The sequence below is a fragment of the Postia placenta genome (assembly GCF_002117355.1).
Source record: "Postia placenta MAD-698-R-SB12 unplaced genomic scaffold POSPLAscaffold_9, whole genome shotgun sequence".
Lineage (NCBI taxonomy): Eukaryota > Fungi > Basidiomycota > Agaricomycetes > Polyporales > Adustoporiaceae > Rhodonia > Rhodonia placenta.
In genome coordinates this window covers 428,962-450,614 of record NW_020169840.1, presented here as the reverse complement: position 1 = coordinate 450,614, position 21,653 = coordinate 428,962, and the positions used below count along the sequence as shown (strand labels likewise).

The 21,653-nt window shown below is 52.0% G+C and overlaps 7 protein-coding genes across 7 annotated transcripts; 2 read left to right on the top strand and 5 right to left on the bottom strand.

Annotated features, from left to right (window-relative positions):
* Positions 1–336: 336 nt before the first annotated feature.
* POSPLADRAFT_1146744 (hypothetical protein) lies at positions 337–625 on the bottom strand (the record flags this gene model as incomplete). Its single annotated transcript, XM_024485977.1, has 2 exons — positions 337–482; positions 541–625. Coding segments are annotated over 2 exons (231 nt in total), but the record flags the coding sequence as incomplete, so codon positions are not given.
* Positions 626–3,945: 3,320 nt separating this feature from the next.
* On the top strand, positions 3,946–5,362 carry POSPLADRAFT_1146856 (hypothetical protein; the record flags this gene model as incomplete). The annotated part of the gene is made up of 2 exons (XM_024485996.1): positions 3,946–5,113; positions 5,322–5,362. 2 exons carry the CDS (start codon positions 3,946–3,948, stop codon positions 5,360–5,362), a joined length of 1,209 nt encoding a protein of 402 aa, XP_024337671.1.
* A 270-nt stretch (positions 5,363–5,632) lies between these two features.
* POSPLADRAFT_1146786 (hypothetical protein) lies at positions 5,633–6,854 on the bottom strand (the record flags this gene model as incomplete). The annotated part of the gene is made up of 4 exons (XM_024485983.1): positions 5,633–6,346; positions 6,406–6,424; positions 6,488–6,631; positions 6,685–6,854. 4 exons carry the CDS (start codon positions 6,852–6,854, stop codon positions 5,633–5,635), a joined length of 1,047 nt encoding a protein of 348 aa, XP_024337670.1.
* A 3,054-nt stretch (positions 6,855–9,908) lies between these two features.
* On the bottom strand, positions 9,909–10,612 carry POSPLADRAFT_1070424 (hypothetical protein; the record flags this gene model as incomplete). Its single annotated transcript, XM_024482396.1, has 2 exons — positions 9,909–10,046; positions 10,103–10,612. The coding sequence occupies 2 exons, from the start codon at positions 10,610–10,612 to the stop codon at positions 9,975–9,977; spliced, it is 582 nt and encodes a 193-aa protein (XP_024337669.1). The 3' UTR covers positions 9,909–9,974.
* Positions 10,613–11,504: 892 nt separating this feature from the next.
* On the top strand, positions 11,505–13,175 carry POSPLADRAFT_1047206 (hypothetical protein; the record flags this gene model as incomplete). The annotated part of the gene is made up of 2 exons (XM_024479227.1): positions 11,505–11,607; positions 11,659–13,175. The coding sequence occupies 2 exons, from the start codon at positions 11,505–11,507 to the stop codon at positions 13,173–13,175; spliced, it is 1,620 nt and encodes a 539-aa protein (XP_024337668.1).
* Positions 13,176–13,449: 274 nt separating this feature from the next.
* On the bottom strand, positions 13,450–15,237 carry POSPLADRAFT_1047205 (hypothetical protein; the record flags this gene model as incomplete). Its single annotated transcript, XM_024479226.1, has 8 exons — positions 13,450–13,631; positions 13,709–13,814; positions 13,906–14,010; positions 14,072–14,173; positions 14,223–14,635; positions 14,745–14,819; positions 14,875–14,934; positions 15,183–15,237. 8 exons carry the CDS (start codon positions 15,235–15,237, stop codon positions 13,450–13,452), a joined length of 1,098 nt encoding a protein of 365 aa, XP_024337667.1.
* A 1,037-nt stretch (positions 15,238–16,274) lies between these two features.
* On the bottom strand, positions 16,275–17,153 carry POSPLADRAFT_1034453 (hypothetical protein; the record flags this gene model as incomplete). Its single annotated transcript, XM_024477022.1, has 3 exons — positions 16,275–16,351; positions 16,555–16,675; positions 16,740–17,153. The coding sequence occupies 3 exons, from the start codon at positions 17,151–17,153 to the stop codon at positions 16,275–16,277; spliced, it is 612 nt and encodes a 203-aa protein (XP_024337666.1).
* Positions 17,154–21,653: the final 4,500 nt, after the last annotated feature.

Here is a 21,653-nt window from a genome sequence, read left to right as displayed (position 1 = left end):
TAAATCAAGGTATGGTTTTACATGCGACGCCATGCAACGGACCTCAAAATATTCTCTATAGTCTAGTCGTGTGCGCAAATCCAATTCTAGTAAAGAGAGTCATTGAGCTATGGAAACCCTGGACAAGAAGGGGAAGACATACCGAATATAAAAGTGTAGTTGATACGTGCTTTGTGCCATACGAGAAGATTTAACCCGATCAACAGGGAGAAAAGGACAGGAACGAGAAAGATCCCATAGACAAATAGCAACCCATCCCATGACGGAATTGCTGCTCGAGTCTCGGGTTGGAAGCCTAAATTCTAAAATGTCACGCCCGCTCTTACTCTCCGTGGGTTACAACTCACTTTTGACGATTCCATCCGCCAATGCGGGCACGGCAAGCCCAAGGAGCATCCCGCTTCTGAAGGTACTGAAGTGGTGGCTTTTATGCTGCGAGTCGCTTCGCAAGCGCGCCTGTGCCTTCTTCTTGTCACCTCGTGCTGCAGAAGGCCGTATAAAGATATAAAAACTACAACAATATGAGATGCTTAGGCACACCGAAGCGAGCAGCAAACATATCCTCTAGCTCGCGTAATATCCGGTCTAAACTAGCCCCGGATGCAAATGCACTGGGCTCAATCTTCTCCACGGTGTACGCTTGTTGGGCGGGTATCTGTGAGCAAGTTGATTGCGCTTCCCTTGGCCAGTTGTGATTGATCTTACGAGTGTCACTTTCTCGAATTTCTTCAGAGCCTTCCGGAAACCGATGAGATTCAACGTCTGAGGAGTACCATCAGCTTTAGACTTGGCTGGGTAGCCAGGTAACGCCATACCCGATAGTTGTTCAGGACCTCCAACCCTCTGCTTCGTTCAGTATGACCCGCAATCTCGGGGAGCCAGCTGATCGCTCACCGATAGCATTCCTGGACGGCCTTCTTGAGAGTCTTCTTGGCCTCCCGATACTCATCGGGATCGCGGATAGTAGCAGTAGTGATACCCTTAGCCTTGCCGTTGAGACCCTCGTTAGTTGCACTGTGTGTAAAGCCATTCTGTTTCTTGTCTTCGCTGCCTTGGCCGCTCTCCCATGCTTGAATCAGGGGCCTTGCGTCGTCGCCAATGTGCGAGCGGTTCGCAGAGCTGTTTCCTTCCGAGCTCTGGATAGACCGTACGCGCTCGACTGTTGCGATAGAATCCGCGTCCAGAGCAGCATTCTTTACTTTGAACGTGTGCATTTCGACATCCTTAGATATGATGTGGTCGGTGTCGCCGATGGTCCTTTCTTCCTCTTCGGCGTCCTTGCCGTCGTGGTCGTGGTCGTGGTCGGAGCCCGTACGCTGCTTACCTAGGCGGATGGAGGGTAGCGGGGTCATGCGGACGGCACTGGGCGCGTGGTAGATCCGATGGAGGAAGGAAGGGACAGGAGGTGGTCGCAACCATGCTCTCCGCGTGGCTGCGTGTGGGTGGGCTTCCTAGAAAACAATGGATGGTTAGAGACATTTAGACTTTCAGAAATGGGGTGCAGCGGAGAACAAGATACCCGATACTTGGATCAGATCTCGCTTCCGGCATCTATGGGCATTCAACTCTACGTCGCGATAGAAATCGGGTACAGGATAAGCGGCGAATGCACTCATCGATGTACCGATCACCCTCGGTCATCTCACCCGGCATGTGGGAGTGCGATCATCTGGTCGAAACTAGCACCCTGATGTCGGATTGATACGAGGCGAAGCATCGGCAAAGGGAACTGCTATCATGTCCGCTGTACGGACGACACGCTAGATATAAGGAGCTACGTACGTGAAAGGCACGTCTGTGATTTTTTAAAGTTTGCAACTGTGTCTTCAGCACTTCATATCTGAAATAACAAATCAGCACCGCTCGACTGGAAAACCCTTATGTTCAACGCCAAAAAATGCAAAGATGCACAGGCCTAAATCCATGCATATAGCGTCTGCTAGGTGTTTATTTTTAAAGCCCTTCTACAACGCCTTGCGCACATCTCAGTCAGGTTGCATCTCGCAGCTATGTATCTCTACAAGAGCATGCTTCGTGCGTGGAAGTCGCGCATCTTACTAGTATCTCACGGTGAAGAGACACCTACCTAGCCTTAAGTTCCCTTTCCCTTGCGCAAAAGAAACTCTCGACTTTGTCCAGCTCACTATCCAATTTGTCGAAGAAGGCGCGCTCCACAGGCGCAAGCAAGGGTAGAATTTCACGCAGTGGAGGGTTTGAACCAGGGGGCCATGGCGATCTAGGGAGTCTCTGAAACCCGTGGGCGCTACTGGGCGAAACAGCGGCCTGCGGTTGTGACTACGGCACAAAGGTAAGGCCCCCGCAAGACTGGTAGGCTTAATGACGTCACCTGTGCGCGACTGACCACGGTGCTTCGTCGTCGCAGGCGGGGGAGGACACCAGAGCTAGTGGCCGTATCCGAATGCGCTAGCACAGGGCTGGAAGCACAGCCATTGTTGTGGGCATTGTCGACCGCAGACCCGTGCCCGGCGACATGAACGGGTGCGGGTGCGGATGTCTCAGCGTCTTCAAGCAAAGTCGTCGGACCCGTGTCAGCCGGCGCGCCGGCGCTAGGGTATGGCGATAATGCAAGTGCCGACGTGGTGCCTGGTTCAATGTTGTCCTGTTCTTGTATCCGACGTATTGCTGTTATGCGTTTTTTGAGGCCTCTGTAGTCACTGCAAATGCTGGCAGTCAGTATCTCACTGCGGGGGAGATGACGGCTGGCACGAACATGTATGCCTTCTTCCATTCTGGTGTCTATGAGCCAGCCGGGTACTCAGCAGTCTGCAGAATAGTTTGTTAGGTTGCTCACCTGAGTTTCCTCTAAGTAACTACTCGGCAGACGGTGACAGCATGTGCGCCGTGAGACACATCACGTCGTCAAAATCAGCATCACAGATTCAAAATCGATAAGACGCACCGTGCAAACTTCATGGAAATCGTCAAAAGAGATCGTGGGGTACTTCCTAAAGCTGTTGTACACTTGCCCGCTCCTCAAGGGTGGATGCACGGCCAGGGTATCGTCGTTCGCTGAGAGAGTCGTCGGGCGTTTTAGCGCCAGCGAACTGCAGTCACGCGGTTTCCGACATCCTGATGGCGCTTCAGTGTTTCAGTAGCCAGCCACTTTGCGCGTTGTCATCGCCAATCAATGTCAACGAGAAAAGATTTTAAAGACTGCAGACCCATTCTGGGCTCAAGACGGGCACTACGAAGACGGCTCTCGTAGAGGGTGTCTCCTAATGGTATCAGATTTCGTACCGAATGGCAGAAAGGGTGGCCTCGATGACCAGACATGCGTTTGAAGTAGTAGCACTCGACAAAGCATTAGCAAATTCTCACAATAACGACGCAGAATTTGACAGGAACCAAGAATTTAACAATATAAGTATGCCCAAACAGGGGTTCGGAAGTGTTGCCAGCGTGTGCCGGCGCCTACGCGGTCGCGTTTTGATGGCACGTGTAATGAGCAGACATAATAGTCTGCGTTGCGAGCCATTTACGGACATGGATGACAGTCGATCAATATCCAATATCTAGTATATGAGCAGACACACGTCCGCAGTTGCTTCTGAGTCCCGGTCCTTTCCTTAAAGCTTCGTAGCAAGCCATTCCTGTTACGATATAGTTGTCCGTGGACCAGCTAATCCTAGTCGACACTACACTGCGAGAAACAGAAACACCCTAACCAGTAGGAGGCTGTTGCCCTTACTCGAGCATTCCTGTGTGGCATTTCGCTAGCTTGAATCCATGACAGGTATGAGGTCTACCGCGTGTTCACGCACGCGCAAAGTTTACAAATCTATACTCATAGACACAGATACCACACGACCCAGATTTCCCTTGGAAGTCTGCGAGCAGATCGTTGACTATCTCCACAATGATCGTGCCGCACTCGCGGCGTGTGGTCTTGCGGGACGCGTATTCCGTTACAGGAGTCGATTCAACATGTTCAAAGAAGTCGACCTGCGCAAGGAGCGAGCGTACGCTCTATTCATAAGCATACTCAACCGGTCGCCTGGGATCGCAGACTATGTTACCAGTCTGTGTCTGGGAAAGCCGCCCGCGCGGTTCGTGTTGGAAGACCTGCTCCGCGTCTTGACGGAGCTGCAGAACGTCACGGATCTTATGCTCGTGGGTTGGAGCGCGTTCGACATCGGGCTTGACACGCGCGTCTTCCAGCGGCGCTTCTCCAACATCAAGTCACTCTTCCTAGCAAATATCGAGATCGACGAGATCGACTTCTTGTTACTCTTCCACGCGATGCCATCTCTAGAGCACCTGACCCTATGCACCGTGAAAGTCCTGCCGGCTCCCGAGGAGTACGCTGACCAGCTCCCTGTGGCAAGGTCTAATTCGATGCACGAACTGCATGACATGATATTTGTCCACGTGTCTTCCCCCCCTATGCGCATTGTTCCGATACTCGTCAAGGCCCCACTGCAGCTACGTCCCAGAAAGCTTCAGCTCGTGCTCAACCCGAAGGCGGAAGAGTCCGTCGAGGACGCGCAAGATCTCCTCCGCGAAGCTGGGCCGTCGCTAGAGCACCTAGCGATGACTGCGATGCAGTGCGAGCCCCGCGTATCCGCCATATCCTTTGCCGACAACACCGAGCTCCGCGTTCTGCAATTGAAGGACATCGCGCTCGGAATGCTGGACGAGACAGCTTTGGTGAGGCGCATGCCTTTAGACTGGATTCCAAGCACGCTCGCACAGGTTCTCCCGCTGCATACACGTCTACAAAAGATTCAGCTCCTCCTTCGCATGGTCCATTGGCAGGACTGGACCGATACGGGCGAGTATCAATCGCGGCTCGACTGGTCAAGGATGGATGCCGAACTGGCCCGCATTGCCGATGAACACCCGGACGTGGAGATCTCAATCTGCGTACGCCGCCCCGAAGAGCTCGAGGTGTGGTATTACAAGATGGAAGACCTAATCTTGGACTACCTTCCACGACTCACCAAAAACAAGTGCCGATTGGGCATAATATGTTTCCAGAACATGTCTGGGAATGGCTACCTGGGCGGAGGGATCAGTGGCCGGACCTACGACAACTGGTACTATTGTCCGTTGCCAGACAGCGGATTTCATGACTCGGATCATGTGTATTCTGGTACGCAGAACACACTCGCCTCACTTTGCATCATAACATGTGCAGACGATTCCTGATTTCAGGGGACGAAAGTCACGACGAGTCTACTGGATGAAGCACGTGAAAATATATACGACTCTCAACAGGATTCCCCAGGGCCTTAAGCGGCCTCCGGGCTCCCCCTGGCTCGATACCTAGAACTTGGAGATTGAATCTACAATTTCGTCAGCTGACCTGTACGAAGATGATGAGGGTGTCGCACTACACTAGGGTTGATGTCATAAATGAACGAAGCGCTTGCCCCTCGAGTCTGTTCTATCTTGTACGATTAAGTCTATTCATTCTGAAGTAGAACCACACCTTTCAGCTATTCGGCCCATCCGGAATCAAGCCCTTCCCCAGTATTAATTCCATTGAACCTTTAATCTATTTCGTTTCCAACACAAAGCATACAACATGCAAGCAAGCCTCAATCTGGCCACATGAGTGCAAGTAACAAGTCAACGCTTGAATGATACGAGTTAATCAGACAATTGAGTTCTAGAGGAATATCTTCTCGAAGTATCTCCCCAAGCCTTCAACCCCACGTGCAATCGCGCCCACCACACCATCAGGTCTGACAGCCACGGCGATGGTCTCCTTATCCAAGGCTCGGTAAGTCACATATGCATGCCCGCCATCGTCGTCGATGATCATATAGACGTCATCTACCCTCGAAAGCCCTGAGGAACCTTGTGGGGACACAACCAGAATTCTGACAATGCCTTTTGTTCCAGCTCTTAACAGCAAAAGGTATGGCTCCAGGACCTCCTCGTTCATGGAGGAGATAACCACAGTGTGATGCGTGGTGCCAAAGACGCGCAGAAGAGAATAGGTCTTCCCCTCGCCGTCGACCAGGTCGGGCGCGTCAGGCGCCCGATCTCCTGCCCTGAGCACATCATCTTTCTGCGAGCCGTACGCATTCGCGCGAAGATCTTCGCCCTCGTCCGCAGGGCGTCGCTCGTCAAGAACGATGGAGCTCCATCGGTAATTTACTCCAAATTGTTTGACATGGTCATTGCGCGTCCGTAGCGCCAATATTGCACGTGAGAGGCCAGCTTCGTCCTTAGTTGCAGTAGCAACGTTGCGGAACAGCTCGCTGGTTATTTTCAGCATGTCGATAATCACGGGTACACGTTCTTCGCTGTAGGTCGACAGCAGGCTCGGATCAGAGAGGCCCTTCTCGACGAGTGCTAGTTTCCAAGCGAGATTGAACTGAGAGAACAGAATATATGAGCGATATGGCGCGGTCATGTCATGGTAAGTGCGCCTACCGCATCTTGGATGCTGGAGCTAAAGATTGGAAGTTACTGATCAGATGCGTTCGAAAAGCACGATATGTACGTATATACGTACCTGTCCGCTCGCCGGCGTGTGCACATGGGAGCATTTATGATAAATCCAAAGTCAGACATCCAAACCACGTTGATTGTGGTTGACACACCACCGGCCAGGAAGACGCGATTGCTCTGGAATGTGTCTTCCATTCGGACTTGGGGTCTGTAACAATACAAAGTCAATCAGTCAGCTTGAACGAGATTCATGGTACTGACCTCGACTCTGCAACATTGATGATGTCCCCGAAAACGATATCATCTCTGTCAGTTCCTTTTTTGAATGTTCGTAATAAGTTGTCGCGATCCGACACAAGAGGCGCCAGTTCGACTGCACCGCCGACAAGAAAGAAAAAACAACGGGCGAAGTCTGCCTTGTCGAACTCCATGTGATGTAATCTCCATCGAATAGGAGTAACGTTATGAAGCTTACCTTCCATATATTCTAGCCGGATGACCTGGCTGATTGATGATATGCAGCGCTCCCCGCGAGTGGCGAATCTTGAATTTCACTACCATCCAAAATCAATAACGTTTTGGGGCCGATATCATTACCTGTAAGACAGTATGTCGTATCTTGTCGAGCTCAGATGCACAGCATGTGAACACACGGGAAAACATGTAACGCGTCTTCGCCCGTCGATTGCATGCATATATATTATGTGAGTCTGTGGCAATAGACATGACGGATCGCCGGATCCTTGGTACGGACTCAGGATGACAAGCCTAACATGCCAGGAGATGTCGACCACAGAAGCAACGGTTGAACAAAATATCTAATAAAGTAACTGAGGCGTCAGCAAGGGTACGGCGCAAACGTGAGAGCAAAGGCGTGGAAATTGTGTCTGGGATAGCGTGATGCACAGCAGGGAAGAGATAATAGGTATAATGATAATAAGCAAGGGACTATCAGAACAGAAAACGACGACCACCGTCACAACGGAACCCTGTAAGTTTTCGTTGGAATTTGTTCAGTTCCCGAGCATTCCGGGTGTTCCTCCAGGATACGGGACCTGCACTCTGCGGAGGCTGGTAAGTCCCAGTGCCGCCGCAATTCGTCTGGGCGGCCGTATCGCATGTGGCAGCCTGCACAGACCCACAGATGCGTCCTATGTTCCTCTCCAGTCTTGTCACGGTGGGTGCGTGACTTGAGATGGCGGGTATATGTCCCCTTGTCGGCCAATTGCTCCCCGCAACATAAGACGGGGAAGCCCTCCTTATATCTCTTGCGCGGTTTTTCCTCAGCCACATTCTGCATGCAACGTTAGACAGGGTTAGAGTTAATAAAGACACTAAATACTTACTTCTTTATCTCTGACTCCTAGCTTGCGTTTCTTGGAACCGGTGTTGGACGCTTTACGGAGCGTCGCACTGTCGGCGACGGTGTATGGAATGGCAGAAGGTCCTGCCACAGGGTCACCTACTGCAGGCGGTCGACTGAATACCAGCTCTAGCTCCCCAGGGGTGCCGATGTCCCGAGGCCAATCAGCCTGCGCCTATAGTCACGCCAATCAGATCCTCGCCACATGTCCAGCACGACGTTACAGACCGTTGCGTTGGCGATATTTAGGAGGATACGTGAGCAAGCTTTGTTGCTCAATACTTGCTTCTCTGAGAGGGGTTTTGGAATGAAGGCAGCGGACATGGTGATAAAAGGCGGAGACTGGAGGGAAGATGGGGGTCGAGTGTAGTCGCAGTTTGTGGGTAGGAGATGAAGGACCAAGCAGCGGAGCGTCCGCCCTTAAATATGCGCGACACGGTCGCGACGCGCATTCACACGCGGAGCGGGAGCAGTGTGCTCGGCCTACAAGAGTCGACGCCAGAAGGTCGCCCGCTGATTGAGCGTGCTGCCCTTGTCTTCCATGCGCCCAATCCGTCCTTGCATTTTGCTCGGGTTGATCAGATCAGCAGATGTGCCACTGGGGAACCCCGCATTGTTTGTGCTCACCCTTCCTGACTCGGCCCTGTCTAACGTTGCATGAAGGCATTGTCCTCCACGTCGGGTCAGATGTTTGTCTGCCCCGATTATGGTAAGAACCCCGGGGTTCCTACCGCTGCTGCAAGATCGGAATTAGTGCCGGCGCCTCCCCCCGTGCCTCTCCTCAGCGTGCCGCGCACTGGGATGGCGTCACTGACTTGTAGCCAAGTCCCTGTACGGGGCTATTGGCATGCCAACCCTGCACAATTGTGCCTGGGGGCCTCCGTACAATGATTCTGAGAATGACACCGGAAGCACTTTTATGGCGCAGAATGGACAACAGTCATATCTGCAATGTGAAATCGCCGCTCACCGCCGAAACAGTTTCCGCAATACGGTGCAAACCTCTTGGCGTCTTCGGACATGTGTGCCTCGCTAAGGCATCTAATACTTCTGGCGTCCTGTCAGCTCCTACCACGAAGTTCTCTGGTGTCAGAAAAATTGCGACTGCGCGCCGACGATACCAGGGGTATATGCTTTGGTTACAATTTGGAAACGCTGCTCGATATCGCATACTATGGCTTACCAGTGGATGCCCCCCCCTCTCGATGGCCAGGTTTGTGATGTGCAACAACTGGGCACTGCCCTGCCCTCGAAGTTATATGGACACCTATGTTTTCGTATGCCTGCTCTCACCTCCATCTTGAATCAGAGCAAACGGATGAGTCGTTGAGGAGTCCCTTCTTTCGAGGGGTTTGATGGTGATGTCACGCCCGAGAGCACGATGGCCACGACGGACGCGAGCGGAGTTACAAGATGAACCTGTCGATCACCGAGGAGCCACACACCACTGAGCAAAAGTTCAAGCCCAGGGCCTGTGAGCCGAGCGGACCTCTGAATCGGCATCGTCACATTGATGTGACAAAGTGTTACCTGGCCATCAAGAGGGGGGGCCATCCACTGGTAAACCATAGTAGTCTTCCTGATGCGGTCTGCAATGTCTAATAAATATGTCTATTGCCGTTGCATTGACGCGGGGAAATGCACAGGGTGCCGCACATATTATTCTGCATACAATCGTTCGTCAGCGAGCCCTTCATATAGAGAGGGAGATCACGGCCCGAAAGGCCACGCATCCAGGCAGTGTGAGTCCTGACTTGGTGACTTGGTAGGTTGGTACAATTCCATGAGCGGCAACTGTGAGTCGCGAGTGACAGCTCACTGGAGGTAATTTGTTATACCTCACTTCGTCAAGATGGCCTTGAAGTCGCATTGATGACATAATAATTCTGGTTCTGACTGAAACGCTTCATAGGTCTACACGCTGATGCAGAATTCGAGACGCACGCATTCATGAAGCTTTTCTTTGAGCTTCGACAGGATTGAGGCCTTCATGAACAAGATTTGTTGAAATTGTGTGTTGGAATGCACTACTTACTCCTGACGTCAGCAGTGAACCAATTCCTTCGACACGCGCACACGGTGTCAGAAAGAAACAGAGGTGTGCGATAGGCAATACTAGATAGGGATGACTCTATAGATAATGCTTCGGGAACAATGGAGGTGTGGGGGATACACGATAGTTCTATCATCAGAACGGAAGCTTGGTATAGCTTGTGGTCCGAGGAACGCTGATAGGGCTGGGTGCCTTTCGACGATATGTCTGCAACCTTACATGAGCATCATAAAATGGCTAGAGAAGAGCGAGACGATACTCACCGTCTTGAAACGCTCGATGCGTTGCTTCATGCCCTTCATGAGCATCTTCCGCGTCTCCTCCCTCTTCTCCTTCGTCCTCTCCCATTTGTGCCCCTTGAACATCCTGCGTTTGGCGGCGTATAGTCTGTTCCCAACATCCGCACCTGGAACCGCCTTCTCTTTGATTTCACCTTCCCATTCTACCTCCTGGGTCCAAACCTCTTCGGTCCCGGGCGCGGAGGAAGATGATACCCCGCTCGAGCCAGCAGTAAGACTTTGAAGGGCGGAGGGGCCAAGCTTGGGGCCAGGCGGGAGAAGATGTAAAGTGTTGCTAGCACGAGCAAGCTTAATGAGCTCGGCTTGTCGCCTCAGAGAGTATTTGGGCGGTGCCCAGCGTTGTGTGTCCGGGTTTTTGTGAGGAAGGAAGGGGTTAAGAACTTTTGTCCGTGAGAGAGCAAGCTTCTGGTCCGTAGAGACGAGGGAGGCAACCTCACGGAGGCGAAATTGCTTCACAGCCTGTAAGGCGGCCATGACTGACAGCAGGAGTAGTCCGTAAATTGTCCGGATTAGGCAATTTGGTAAAGGCCGCTAGTAAACATTGTCAAACAACCGCTACCGATCACGATCGGCATTTGGCTGCGAGTGCGCGCGTTGTATCAATGAAGCAGGAAATTTGGGATTGGGATTTTTATGTACTGTTTTAAATATCCAGTAAAAAATCAACCAGGGAAAAAGAAGGTCAACTTGCCCTGAGAGCGCAATTGAGAACGGCATACCACTGAACTCCCAGTCCGGTCATGCGTCATGACAATACTCACGCAGCCTGGCAGACTCCGCCGTCACGTCTATATCTCGCAATAGACCTGCACAGCCGGAGCGATGTCGTTTTGTCGAAGTGTGGAATAAGGAGCGTAGCACAGACAATGGAACAATCGATGCGAATAATAGTAGCATTCAGCGATGTGTCAATGGCAATAGCAAACATATATTGATAAACATCGATGAAAGGTCTGTGCCTGCAACGTGTCGCCTGTCTCCCTGCGTTCAGCGACCGTATCATGTAGGGATATTGACCTGTAATTCAACTTGGTTCTAAACCCACATTCCGTCCGTGTGATTCCAAAGCATTCATCAATGATTCCATGTCCTGCCTGTGCCGAGCAGTCGCGAATTTCATCACGAGCGAACTCAATGCTGGCCTATGTAGACATGTATGCAACAGCAGACAGAGGAATGGGCCGCAGTTGGTACGCAGTCATCGGCTCCTCGTTAACCGCGTAAACGTCTGTGCCATCTTCCCTTACTGATGCCATACTTCTTTCCTACATATAACCAGGTGACAGTCAGTCGATGAGCACTTCCGACAATCAGCATGAACGGAGTAAGCCAGTCCGCTCAGCCTCGCAATGCACTTCCTGAGAACATGGACGCATACGAGATGCAAAGCAGCAAGCGGATGTTGAATGTGCAGACACTCCTAACTGCAACGTCAGTGCCTCGCTGCTATGTTATCCTGCTCTTGGGAGGTGAGCATCTGGAAACCAATATGTGCACCGCAAACATGAACTAACCTTTAGCATTAGCACCGACGTATCAGGACCTCGCGCCACTCTTGTTGTCTGGACAATATGCCCATTCGCTGCTCATTGTGGTCACGCACGAGCCACCTGACATCCCTCACATTGTCATCCCAGCGGTTCGCATCTTGCATCTGTCCTATCCATTGGTCGAGCGCAGAGGAAACGCTTCACGCCTTGTCGCTGCTCTTGATTGGGCAGCGCAGATCGCCCACGACTGGCGGAAGTATGGCGGTTCAGGAGTATCCGAGCTCGTCGAGGACGTCAGTGGCGAGCCCCATCCCTCAACTTTCAACGGCCGGCATGGTGGTCTCGACTGCTCGTCCGCGTGGCGTGCCCCCACACGTTACAGCACATCCAGGCTGGCAGGTCGATCCACGAGAGCATTCGACGTCCTCATCAACCTCCTCCCTGATGAAGACGCCGACGACATTCTGCTCCGCCAAACCATTCTGGCCACGGCCATAAGCCGGCCGTATCTCACCCCTCCAGCTCCGCTCGGACCTCGGTACAACGACCTATTCGGCAAGTGCAAATTGAGGTTCTCTTCTGCTCGCAAGTCAAGCGGCAGAAGCCAGTCGGTCGACATTCCTCGCACACATCTGGGAGATCTCTTCACCTCGGCAGCGCTGTCTGGCCCCGTCGCACCCGCTGGGACGCCGCATCTGATCCACCTCCTTCCACGCGCCACCGCCAGATATCCACGGAAGACCTTACAGCTCGTCGAGAGCATGGAAGCATTCCTCTCCGCATTCGCATGTTGCATCGCGAACGAGGCGGCACGGTGTTGCGGGCACAATGCGGCGGACGCAAATGTGAGCTCATACATCATGTACTCGTCCACGTTTGGGACAGCACTCGACTGCGCTCTTTCGCCGCCCGCGGTAGAATCCACAGCCAGACTGACCAGCGACCCGTGGGGTTGTGAGTGGACAGTGGCAGATGCTGTTCTATCTGGGGCCTTGGATAGTGCCGAGTATGCACCTGGTGATGCCGGGCGAGCCATGGACTGGCGTAACTGGGTCTCGGGCACAGAAGAAATTGTCCTAGGGCCCATCGGTGCCCAAGATGCGGGTCGACCAGCGCTGGATATACCTGCTGCCTGCAGACCTGGAAACAGCGTGTCCGCCAGTGAATTCGTCCCGACAGACATACAGCAGGTCAGCGCTCAACTTGAAGTACAAAAGGAGAAACCGGAGAGCGTGTACTCACAGTACTCAGCGTCCTATGCACATTCACTTATCCGCCCCTCATCTCCAACGTTCAGCGTTGCAGTCTCGAGTAGCGTGGAGGAGGCAATGGCTTTGCGCCCATCCAACCCTACCTCAAAGATTGAGGCAGCGAGTGCGACGATAGCAGAAGGGAAGACCGACGTACGCGCTCCTCTTCAGCATCACTTGTCACTCAAACGCGTCCGGACTGCTATTCCTGCGTTCAAGCAGCCCAGTGCGTGGCGATTTGGGAGGAAGGGAAAGGTGATTACGACAGAGAAGACTTCTGGCAAAGAGAGTACGTAACGTCTTGTTCGTGATGATGACCGCACGACCAATCCGTACCGGTAGTAGATCGAATGAAAGTTGTATACACCACCTAGACCTTATGCCGTATGATTTCGACACTCGCCTTGTCTCTGAACTATTCCCTTGTAGTTCCTCCGTATGTAGCGTTTGAATTGCCGCCGCTAGTAACGACACGCACACGACTTCCCGACGATATCAATGTAGCATCCGTGACTCGAGGATCCGTACAAGAGCTGACATCGAGCATTCAAGATTGTAGCAAGCAGAGAGCCTATGGGCAGACTGTATCCAGTGCTAGGAATTGCACAGGGCTTCGTTCTCCGGAAAGGCGTAGCTCCGAACTAAGACCGTTCCACCACTCTTTGGCCTTCAATAAGGAGCGGTCTTGCTGCTTCACCTTCGATACAAATGAGGTCGTGTACCGATAGACGTGAGATTCGGGATGGCGCTCACCTGCGGCACAGCAAGAACGGTGTGCGATGCGCAGCGGACGAGTAGCGCCCTCTCAGGTGGGTGGAACATCGCCGTACCTGGGGCCGGCAGGAGGTTCTCCATATCAGGAGGTGGCTCCGTACACACATAGGGCGAGTGCAGCTGGAGGGTTCTCTTCGTCTTGAGATAAGTAATGATAGGTTTCTAGATGGAAACAATATGTCAGATGGACTCAAATTCCTGTGCACCAGCGTAGGGATGGTACTTGATGGGATATTGCACGGTAGCGACGAACAATGCCCTCCGCAGTCATTTGTGAGAAGTCTACAGTGGCATCCTTAGCCTGAATGGCAGGAGCGCGGGGTGCCTGAGGGTCAACTGGTTGAGGCTTCGCCGTCGCCTAAGTAGTTGAAGATAGAGATGACTATTTCAAGATAGTGATGAATGTGGGAAGACCTCACCTTTCCTGTCAACATGTCACGGAGGACAGAGACCAGCAATTGTCCACCCTCGCAAGCCAATGCGTCTCTCAGCTCTGGGAACGCAATGCCATTGGGAATGGCCTGTCAAGCATATCAAATACACTACCCTTTGGCTCAGAGAAATACCCACCATGCGGCGCCGCCCCCAGATCTCACCAGCATCAATCCCTTTCTTACGCTCCATCATCTCGATAACACACACCCCGGTCTCGTTTTGTCCATCAAGCAGCGCACGTTGAATTGGGGCCGCACCACGATATGCGGGGAGAAGAGATGGATGTACATTCAACCGTCTGCCATGTTCGAATAGGGCAAGCAGTGAATTGGAGAGAATACGTCCGAAAGAGGCAGTTACGAGCATATGCGACGGCGGTGGCGAATGACCAGGCCCGAAATGGAACGGAGGTGGAGGCTGAAAGGGTTTCAGCGATGCCAAAGTAGTTTTAGGAAACATCAAGACCTGCCATGTCTTGAAGGAGGGTTTATCCGGCGGAATGAAATGCACTGGCAGACTGAGATTTTCCGCTAGGGTTTTCAACGGTGCTAAAGAGCACAATGGGCATCAGCCTACATGTCTTCCCAAAGGGTAGAGCAGCACGAGACTGTACACTCATGGACGGATCACCCTCTGTTTCAGTGACGGGAAACTCACATACTGAAAGCTTGGAGCCCCGTCGGCCAACTTTCGCGTCTGGCTGGGTCACAACAGCAAGATCCTCCCATATATCTAGAGGTAGATCATATCAAGATACAGATATATTGTTATACAACATATGACGTACCTGGTGCACCGTGTAAGTGTTCAAGTACCCGACATGAGAACTCATCTCGTCCGAGGAAGACTATTCTGAATTTCGACGCAGTCAGGCTGCTGATATGTGTACCTCTTGAGCACAGCAAAATGCCAGCACATCGCACCCGAAGTCGACGAGGGGTTTTGCAGGAAGCTGGGAACATGACATGTGCTAGCTGTGGCGAAGTGCGGCTAGACCAAGCGCTCGTCCTCGCGCTATGTCACATCAGACGCGTCTTGTCACCAACGCGTGCCGTCTCATGTTACGCATCAAAATTGAATCAAACGGCCACAAACCTCCACTGTCATAGAGACCCAACATCACATGAGCAAGGGCCAAGCACAAGGACATGTCATTTCCCAATTTCAAGATTAAGCTTTCCTTTCATACGATGTAGAACTCTCTTGAAATCTCCAATGCGTCGGCTGCACAAGTTCTTGCTCAATCTTTCATAAACTTCCTAGTCCCGTAGTAAGTAGGTCTTCTCGTTCTCCAGATATATCCAGATACTCCCAAGGCGTTAGAGATATCTGAACCTCGCTGAGGCTCTTCGCTCTCGTCGAACCGTTTGGATGTGGCCGCGGCACCGGTGTACATTGTCTAGTAGCGGACGGGGCCCTTTGACATCAGAATGTGCATGGGTCAGCGCAACCCTCAATGAACTTCTTGTCCTTTATATATCTGCAAAAGCGAGAACGTGCCCCAACTCAAGATGATCAACAGGCCGAAGGCCTAATGCATATTCCTCCCGAGATCTCCTTGAATGGCTCCTCATTGTCATGGCCTAAGTACTTTTATACGGTTTCTGCCGTGCAACGGTTGTCCAATTCATGCCGAGCGCTTTCTACCGAGTCTCAAAGTCTTACGTGTAGCACACAGGTTAGACAATCTACCTCGTTGTGATTCTGCTCATTCTCGCACTAAGACAGGCTCACCAAGATTCCCTTGCAGTGCAAATCGTCAGAACAATTGTAGTGTGGCGCACCACCCGCTCCTTGTGCCGTACTCATCCAGCATTTTCTGTGTCCAGTATTGACGAAGAACGAAATATCGTAACTGTGGTATTCGAAGACGCGGGTTATACGGAGCGACAGCTGTATAACGACCGCTATGTTATCCTCCTCATCTGCACCACGAGATGTACAGCTGACCCCCTGTCGAACTCCTGTGGGCCTCAGGTCGGGCTCAAAATAGATTGAGTCTCATCCAAGGTTTCTTTGCGGCAGCTTGTCTTAGACCTGCGCGGCGTGTGAGGGCAGACAGAACCATGGTATTATATGTAACGTGCGATGAGCAATCCCAGTCAGGTCAATAGCAATATGTCATCGTGGGGGAAATTGGATCGAATAGTATATACAAGTCCTTGATGGCTGCCCATAGGGTATCCATCAAATCACGAAGCCAGCGACAAGCGAGAGAGTAACAGTCATAGAGCAGATAGACAGCGGATTCGCGCGCAACAGGGCTGCGAGAGAAAATGTAGGAGTGACGACGTAACGATATGTCGCGAAGAGAGCCGTCAGATATGATATGCAGAGGTATCCCACAATTTGGGGAGAGATTCTGCTCCAAGCTCTGCGAGCACGGTCTCCAAGCACTGTATGAACCTCGGTGATTCGATATGCCGTCTGAATGACGACGACCTGTCTGTAGTGTATCCACACTCACGGCGTGGACAAGTCCACCAGTCCAGCCCTTTCTTGTGGACTGTCTTGAGGTGCCGGACGACGGCATCGTAATCAGAGTAAAGCTTGAGGCATAAGGGGCATCGGAACTTAACCACTTCCGTCTAGATTGCGATCAGTAAAACGCTTATAATGCTTATGGGGAAATTGTATACCAGGTTTACTCACTTCGAAGCGAATCCTCTGTTTCAGCTCTTCAAGACCTAGTCCTTCGAGCCCCGGTTGTTCAGTAAATTGTATATCCTCATCCCCATTGCCCGCAGGGCCGTCACTATCTTCGTCCTCAACCACGCCATCCTCGGCAATGTGTTCCACAAACACGGCGGCGTCGACTACCGCATTTGTGTCGATCAAGTCTTGAGTCGATTGGTCTCCCTTTTCCTCATGCGTCCGATATTTGTCTGTCGCATTGGATCCCAGATTCGTGCCTCCGGGGCCTTCTGTATGGGGGCGCTTGCTATGACGTCCTAAGTTGAGGTCAATTTCGGTGTCGCCGGACCTGCGATGTCGCTTTCGCTTGATGGGTGATTGGTATGGGGAGGCCCGAAAGACTCCAGACCAGTCGGGAAATTGAGCAAGCATGGTCGCAATTGTCTGGTTGATGATTCGAGGGCAGGTATTTCGAGTGGCGTTGTACGCCAAAGCTGCTTTTAACCAGTTGGGCCTCTGCAATTAGCGCTGTCGCGGGGTAAACACCTGTGCCTCCCATGGGAAAGCCACCCGCAATCACGGAAAAGAAAAACCATGCGGCGCGCACGCAAAGGATTCGACGGACAAAGGAGCCAGGACGAGATGCAGATCCGAGCGAGATCGCCAGATCTCCATCCGTTATGGTCTGCGGGATGGACCTCGGAGACCTTGCGACGGGGGAGCTGAGTGCTGGAGTCGGAAAGCTGCCTGCGCCAGCCTCCTGCCGCTTGTCTCAGTTTTCGTGTTACAGGCCTCCCTCACAGCTATACATGGTTCATTGAAAAACGCTCTCTAGGCGGCGGAGATGGGCAGGACAGACCGCTCGACCCGCCAACGCCACTCGTAGGCGCCGGTGACCGGATGTGGGCCGCGCTCCGGGATATGTGGCAAGTATTTGCTGGTGAATGTCTGCACTTCCCAGGGCACAGGGCTGTGCTTCGTACGAGCACGGTTCGGCGTCCGCTCGGCGGGGGAGATTGCTCCAAGCCAAGGTTGACCTTGCACTCTCGATAACAATCACCATCGACGGGCAAGGCAGCTGATTTCTTGTATTCAATTAGGACTAGTGTTGACTGTCACGTCCTCCATCGTTTTCAGAGAGGGATGTTGCGTGTTTCATGAAACCTGAAGTACGGAGTGATCGTCAAACTATATTATTCGTGCGCGTGGCAGACTGGCGACGCGGCATACACAGGGACCTTGGGACCAATCCCTCACCTCAGGATTCTCAGCCGCCTATTCCGGTCGGATAGTCCACGCTAGGTGTTCTGTAAGGACAGTGGTCAATTTGGCACTGCATTTTCGAGCTCAGCCGAATGACTTAAATACTGACTATGTCACATCTTCTATGGACCTGCGCCTGCATCTCAGCGGATAATTATCAGCACACAAGGGACTGGACGACCGGCTCAGAGATCCTTAACCTCCCGTGAGAATGTGTGCGGCGTTCATTGTCCAACCCCGTCACGAAATTAGGTTTGATTGCAGAGGACCTTGTTCCAATTTTGTGACTCAACACTCATCATCTTGATCTGGGGTGATAATGTTCGCGGTAGGATCCCAATTCACTGTCGCTTTCCTTCTGGGGGTACAATAGGGGATGGGATTGATACAGATCTGGCCCTTCTATCTCTGTATGAGCAGCAACCATCATCGGAGTGACTAAGAAAATGACTCCTACCCTATCACAAATTGCCGGTGCACGAAACATGCAGTACTGAAGTGCATGATCATTTAGTTGAAATAATGGGTAGAGACATCCATACATGCGATCGGCCCCGCCTTCCGAACCAGACCTGGGATACGGATCTATCTATCTCGGAGAGGAAGCGTGTGGCGTATGGTCAATCACCATCGCTGCGAACATGCAATGCATGATGTCCCTATTCAATTTCGTTGAGTCGGTTCGGTTTGGCGTTCTGTTACTTACACAGCAAGGAATGGTCCTAGAAAACCAGCACAAGGCCATCAGAATTAGATGTCATGGATGTTATCTTTCGGTCCTACATGGCGCATATACGACATGGTATGCTGGAGTGAAGATAGTTTGTTGGCGTATTCTATGACTTGACCTATTGATATCTCCTTATGTCCTGCTGATTGGACTATCATATACCCATAGCAATTTGAGACAACGGGCTCGACGCACCAGGAGGTTATCACGAATATATGCACCACAGTAAGAATGAATACCTCGAATTGCATGTAATGCCGGGCACGAGGGACTCGACGCGCCCAACAGAGTGGCTTGTTTCTCTGTCTGCAATGCCATGCGACGGAATGCGTGCATCGCTGTCCAAAGAAGTAGGTTTCAAGTGTGTGTGCGCCCACATGGTGGCATTTTCGCACGTTGTAGCTTCGCAGAGCCGCTAGATGATGGAAGCCTATATGGGTCTTATTGAGCAAGCGGCGACCTCAGCTTTGCTTTGATATTTCTTACTGAAGATAACATAATCAAAATATGCCTTGCGAGACGCAAGAATATGTGCCACTTCATAGTCTATGAGATGACATCCAGAGGTACATTAACATAAATCATCGAGGACACACTATGGAAAAAAATCACATCTCCCTCTGCTTCTCGATCTCTCTCGTCCGAAGAGCATGTGACAAGCCGTGCGTGACAAGACGCGCCTCGACACGTGCACGTCACGATGCGCGAACACGCAACTCGTCACGACCGCGTCGTAGTCTGCATTTAGAACTACCTCAACTCCCCTGCGGTCACCTCTCCAAGGCGTGCCACTCCTGCTCAGCCAGCCTCACTTCTGTGACCGTCGACTGCGATCACTCAACCTCTATAACTGCAAACTCGACCAGCGCCGTTCATTGCGGGCTTCTGTGGCGCTCCCTACAATTACGTGCTCAATCGTTACGGACCAACATGGACTATGTGCATATGCATGGTCAATACTTCATCACTTATAGCTTGTGACTGCAATGATCACATCAACATTGGCGAGGCCTCCAACCTGTGAGTTGCTTACACTTCGATGTTGCGGCGTGGAACTCATTTGTATCAATTTGCAACATCAGCTTGTGTTGTAGGAGCACATCTTGAGCCTTGCTCGTGATGGAGAATGAAGATGCTTACATAGTGAGCATGGAGAAGGTCTCACAACATCAATGTCGCAAGGCGAATGTCACTTGTCGTCAATTTGCTGTTGAGGATAATCAACCAGTCCTTGTACGTTCTGAATCCTTCGTTGTCCTCGGCTCACACATATACTGCGAGACCTCATTCGGCTATCCTTGGTCTCCAATACCCCGGGGTTCCATGGCCACACCTCTGTGAACAGAGGACACGGAGTGATAGGTTAGTCTGATCACCACGCGTGTGTGTTCGTCGACACTGACTGTGTCTCGTATTGGATGGAAGCTCACAAGGTGTCCACCTGCCGCGATTATGGATGATGGATACGCCACATCGGCGGTGGCTGAGGCGATTTCATGATCACTCGGAGATCCCCACTATCGATCCTACTCCGCGACGCTCCCGATGGATCTTGCAAGCGCGTTCTATTGCGTAAAGGCAGATTCGATGTGGAGAGGGGATCTACAGTGGGTGGTACGTACCAGTTAGCTCAAGCGAATTCCGCTTTGGCCTGCATGTGGTGCTTCTCAAGAATCCCGAGATATTGCAGCGAGACATGCACTCACATATGCTGTGCTGTGGACTTCATAGATCGAGTCTCACCAGATTTGCTCAGATGCTAATGCGCAGATATGCGAGCCATTCGATCATACAATGATCGATGTGAGGACCACGCCAGGCAGGCGTCTCTGCCACTTGCGTAACAAGTGATCTCGGCAGCACAAAGAGGCTAGGAATGTGATTTCGTCGTGTTGCTGATGTTTCACCGTAGACGTAGACATGTAGCGGACCAACGGTTGTAAAGTCGCCGCAAATCTCCAGGCGGGACCGGACCATCTTCGTCTTGATCTGCTGTGAGTACAACTTTGTATTGGACCAGTTCACGCCGCTGAGAGGCCTTGTGCTCAGACTAGACGTCCACCATCGCATCATGTCCCGAATGGCATCAGATGCACTCCTGTGATAACGATTTTCGTAGACGCGACAGCTGAGGTCAGATGATGGCGGGCGGAGAGCGAGGCATCCCGTCTCGGCGACGCTCACACATTTGCCAGCGGACGGACACCGGTCAAATGAGGAATCAAGGCAGATCGTCTAGCCCTCCCGTCTCTAGACTCGTCGATGGCCCTCCTCACGGTACGGAAAGAGTCATCCGAGTCTGGCCGGGCATGGGACCTGCATGGTCTGCCTCCGCTTATCATGCTGTTGCCAGCTTGTAACGATGACGGCACATTGGATTGTACCAAATTCGTCGTAGTCGCTCCGCTCTGCTATGCGCTGTTGGCACCTCATGTACATGTACATACGCGTGATCAGCCCTGGCAGAATAATTACAATCATGTCGTTGGCGACCTGCCGTTGCACAACATGACAGAACGCGCAAAGTCCTGTGTATTCATTTGGAACATCTCGCCATGTGGTATCGCTGATGACTTCATCCTTGAATTACGCGTGGTACAACAACAACTGCAGGCACTGATATATGTGACCGTGATAGATACATAGGGGACCGTCCGACACAACACATACAATAAGAATAAATTATCCAGAGCAACATCCACCGACGCATCAAAGGTCGACCACGAAAAGGTAACGAGAGACATCGACCGTTTTGAGAGTCTCCGTCGGCAGCAGCGTGCTGACCATGAAGTCCCTGCAGGCCCCCATTGTCTTGCCTTCAAAGTGGCGTTTGAAGGCGTCCCTGCGATTGAAGGACTTGTCGCATGCTGGGCATAGATACTCCTTGCCGCTGTGGACAGTGGCGAGATGCCGCTTTGCGTCATTGCGGCTTTTGGACG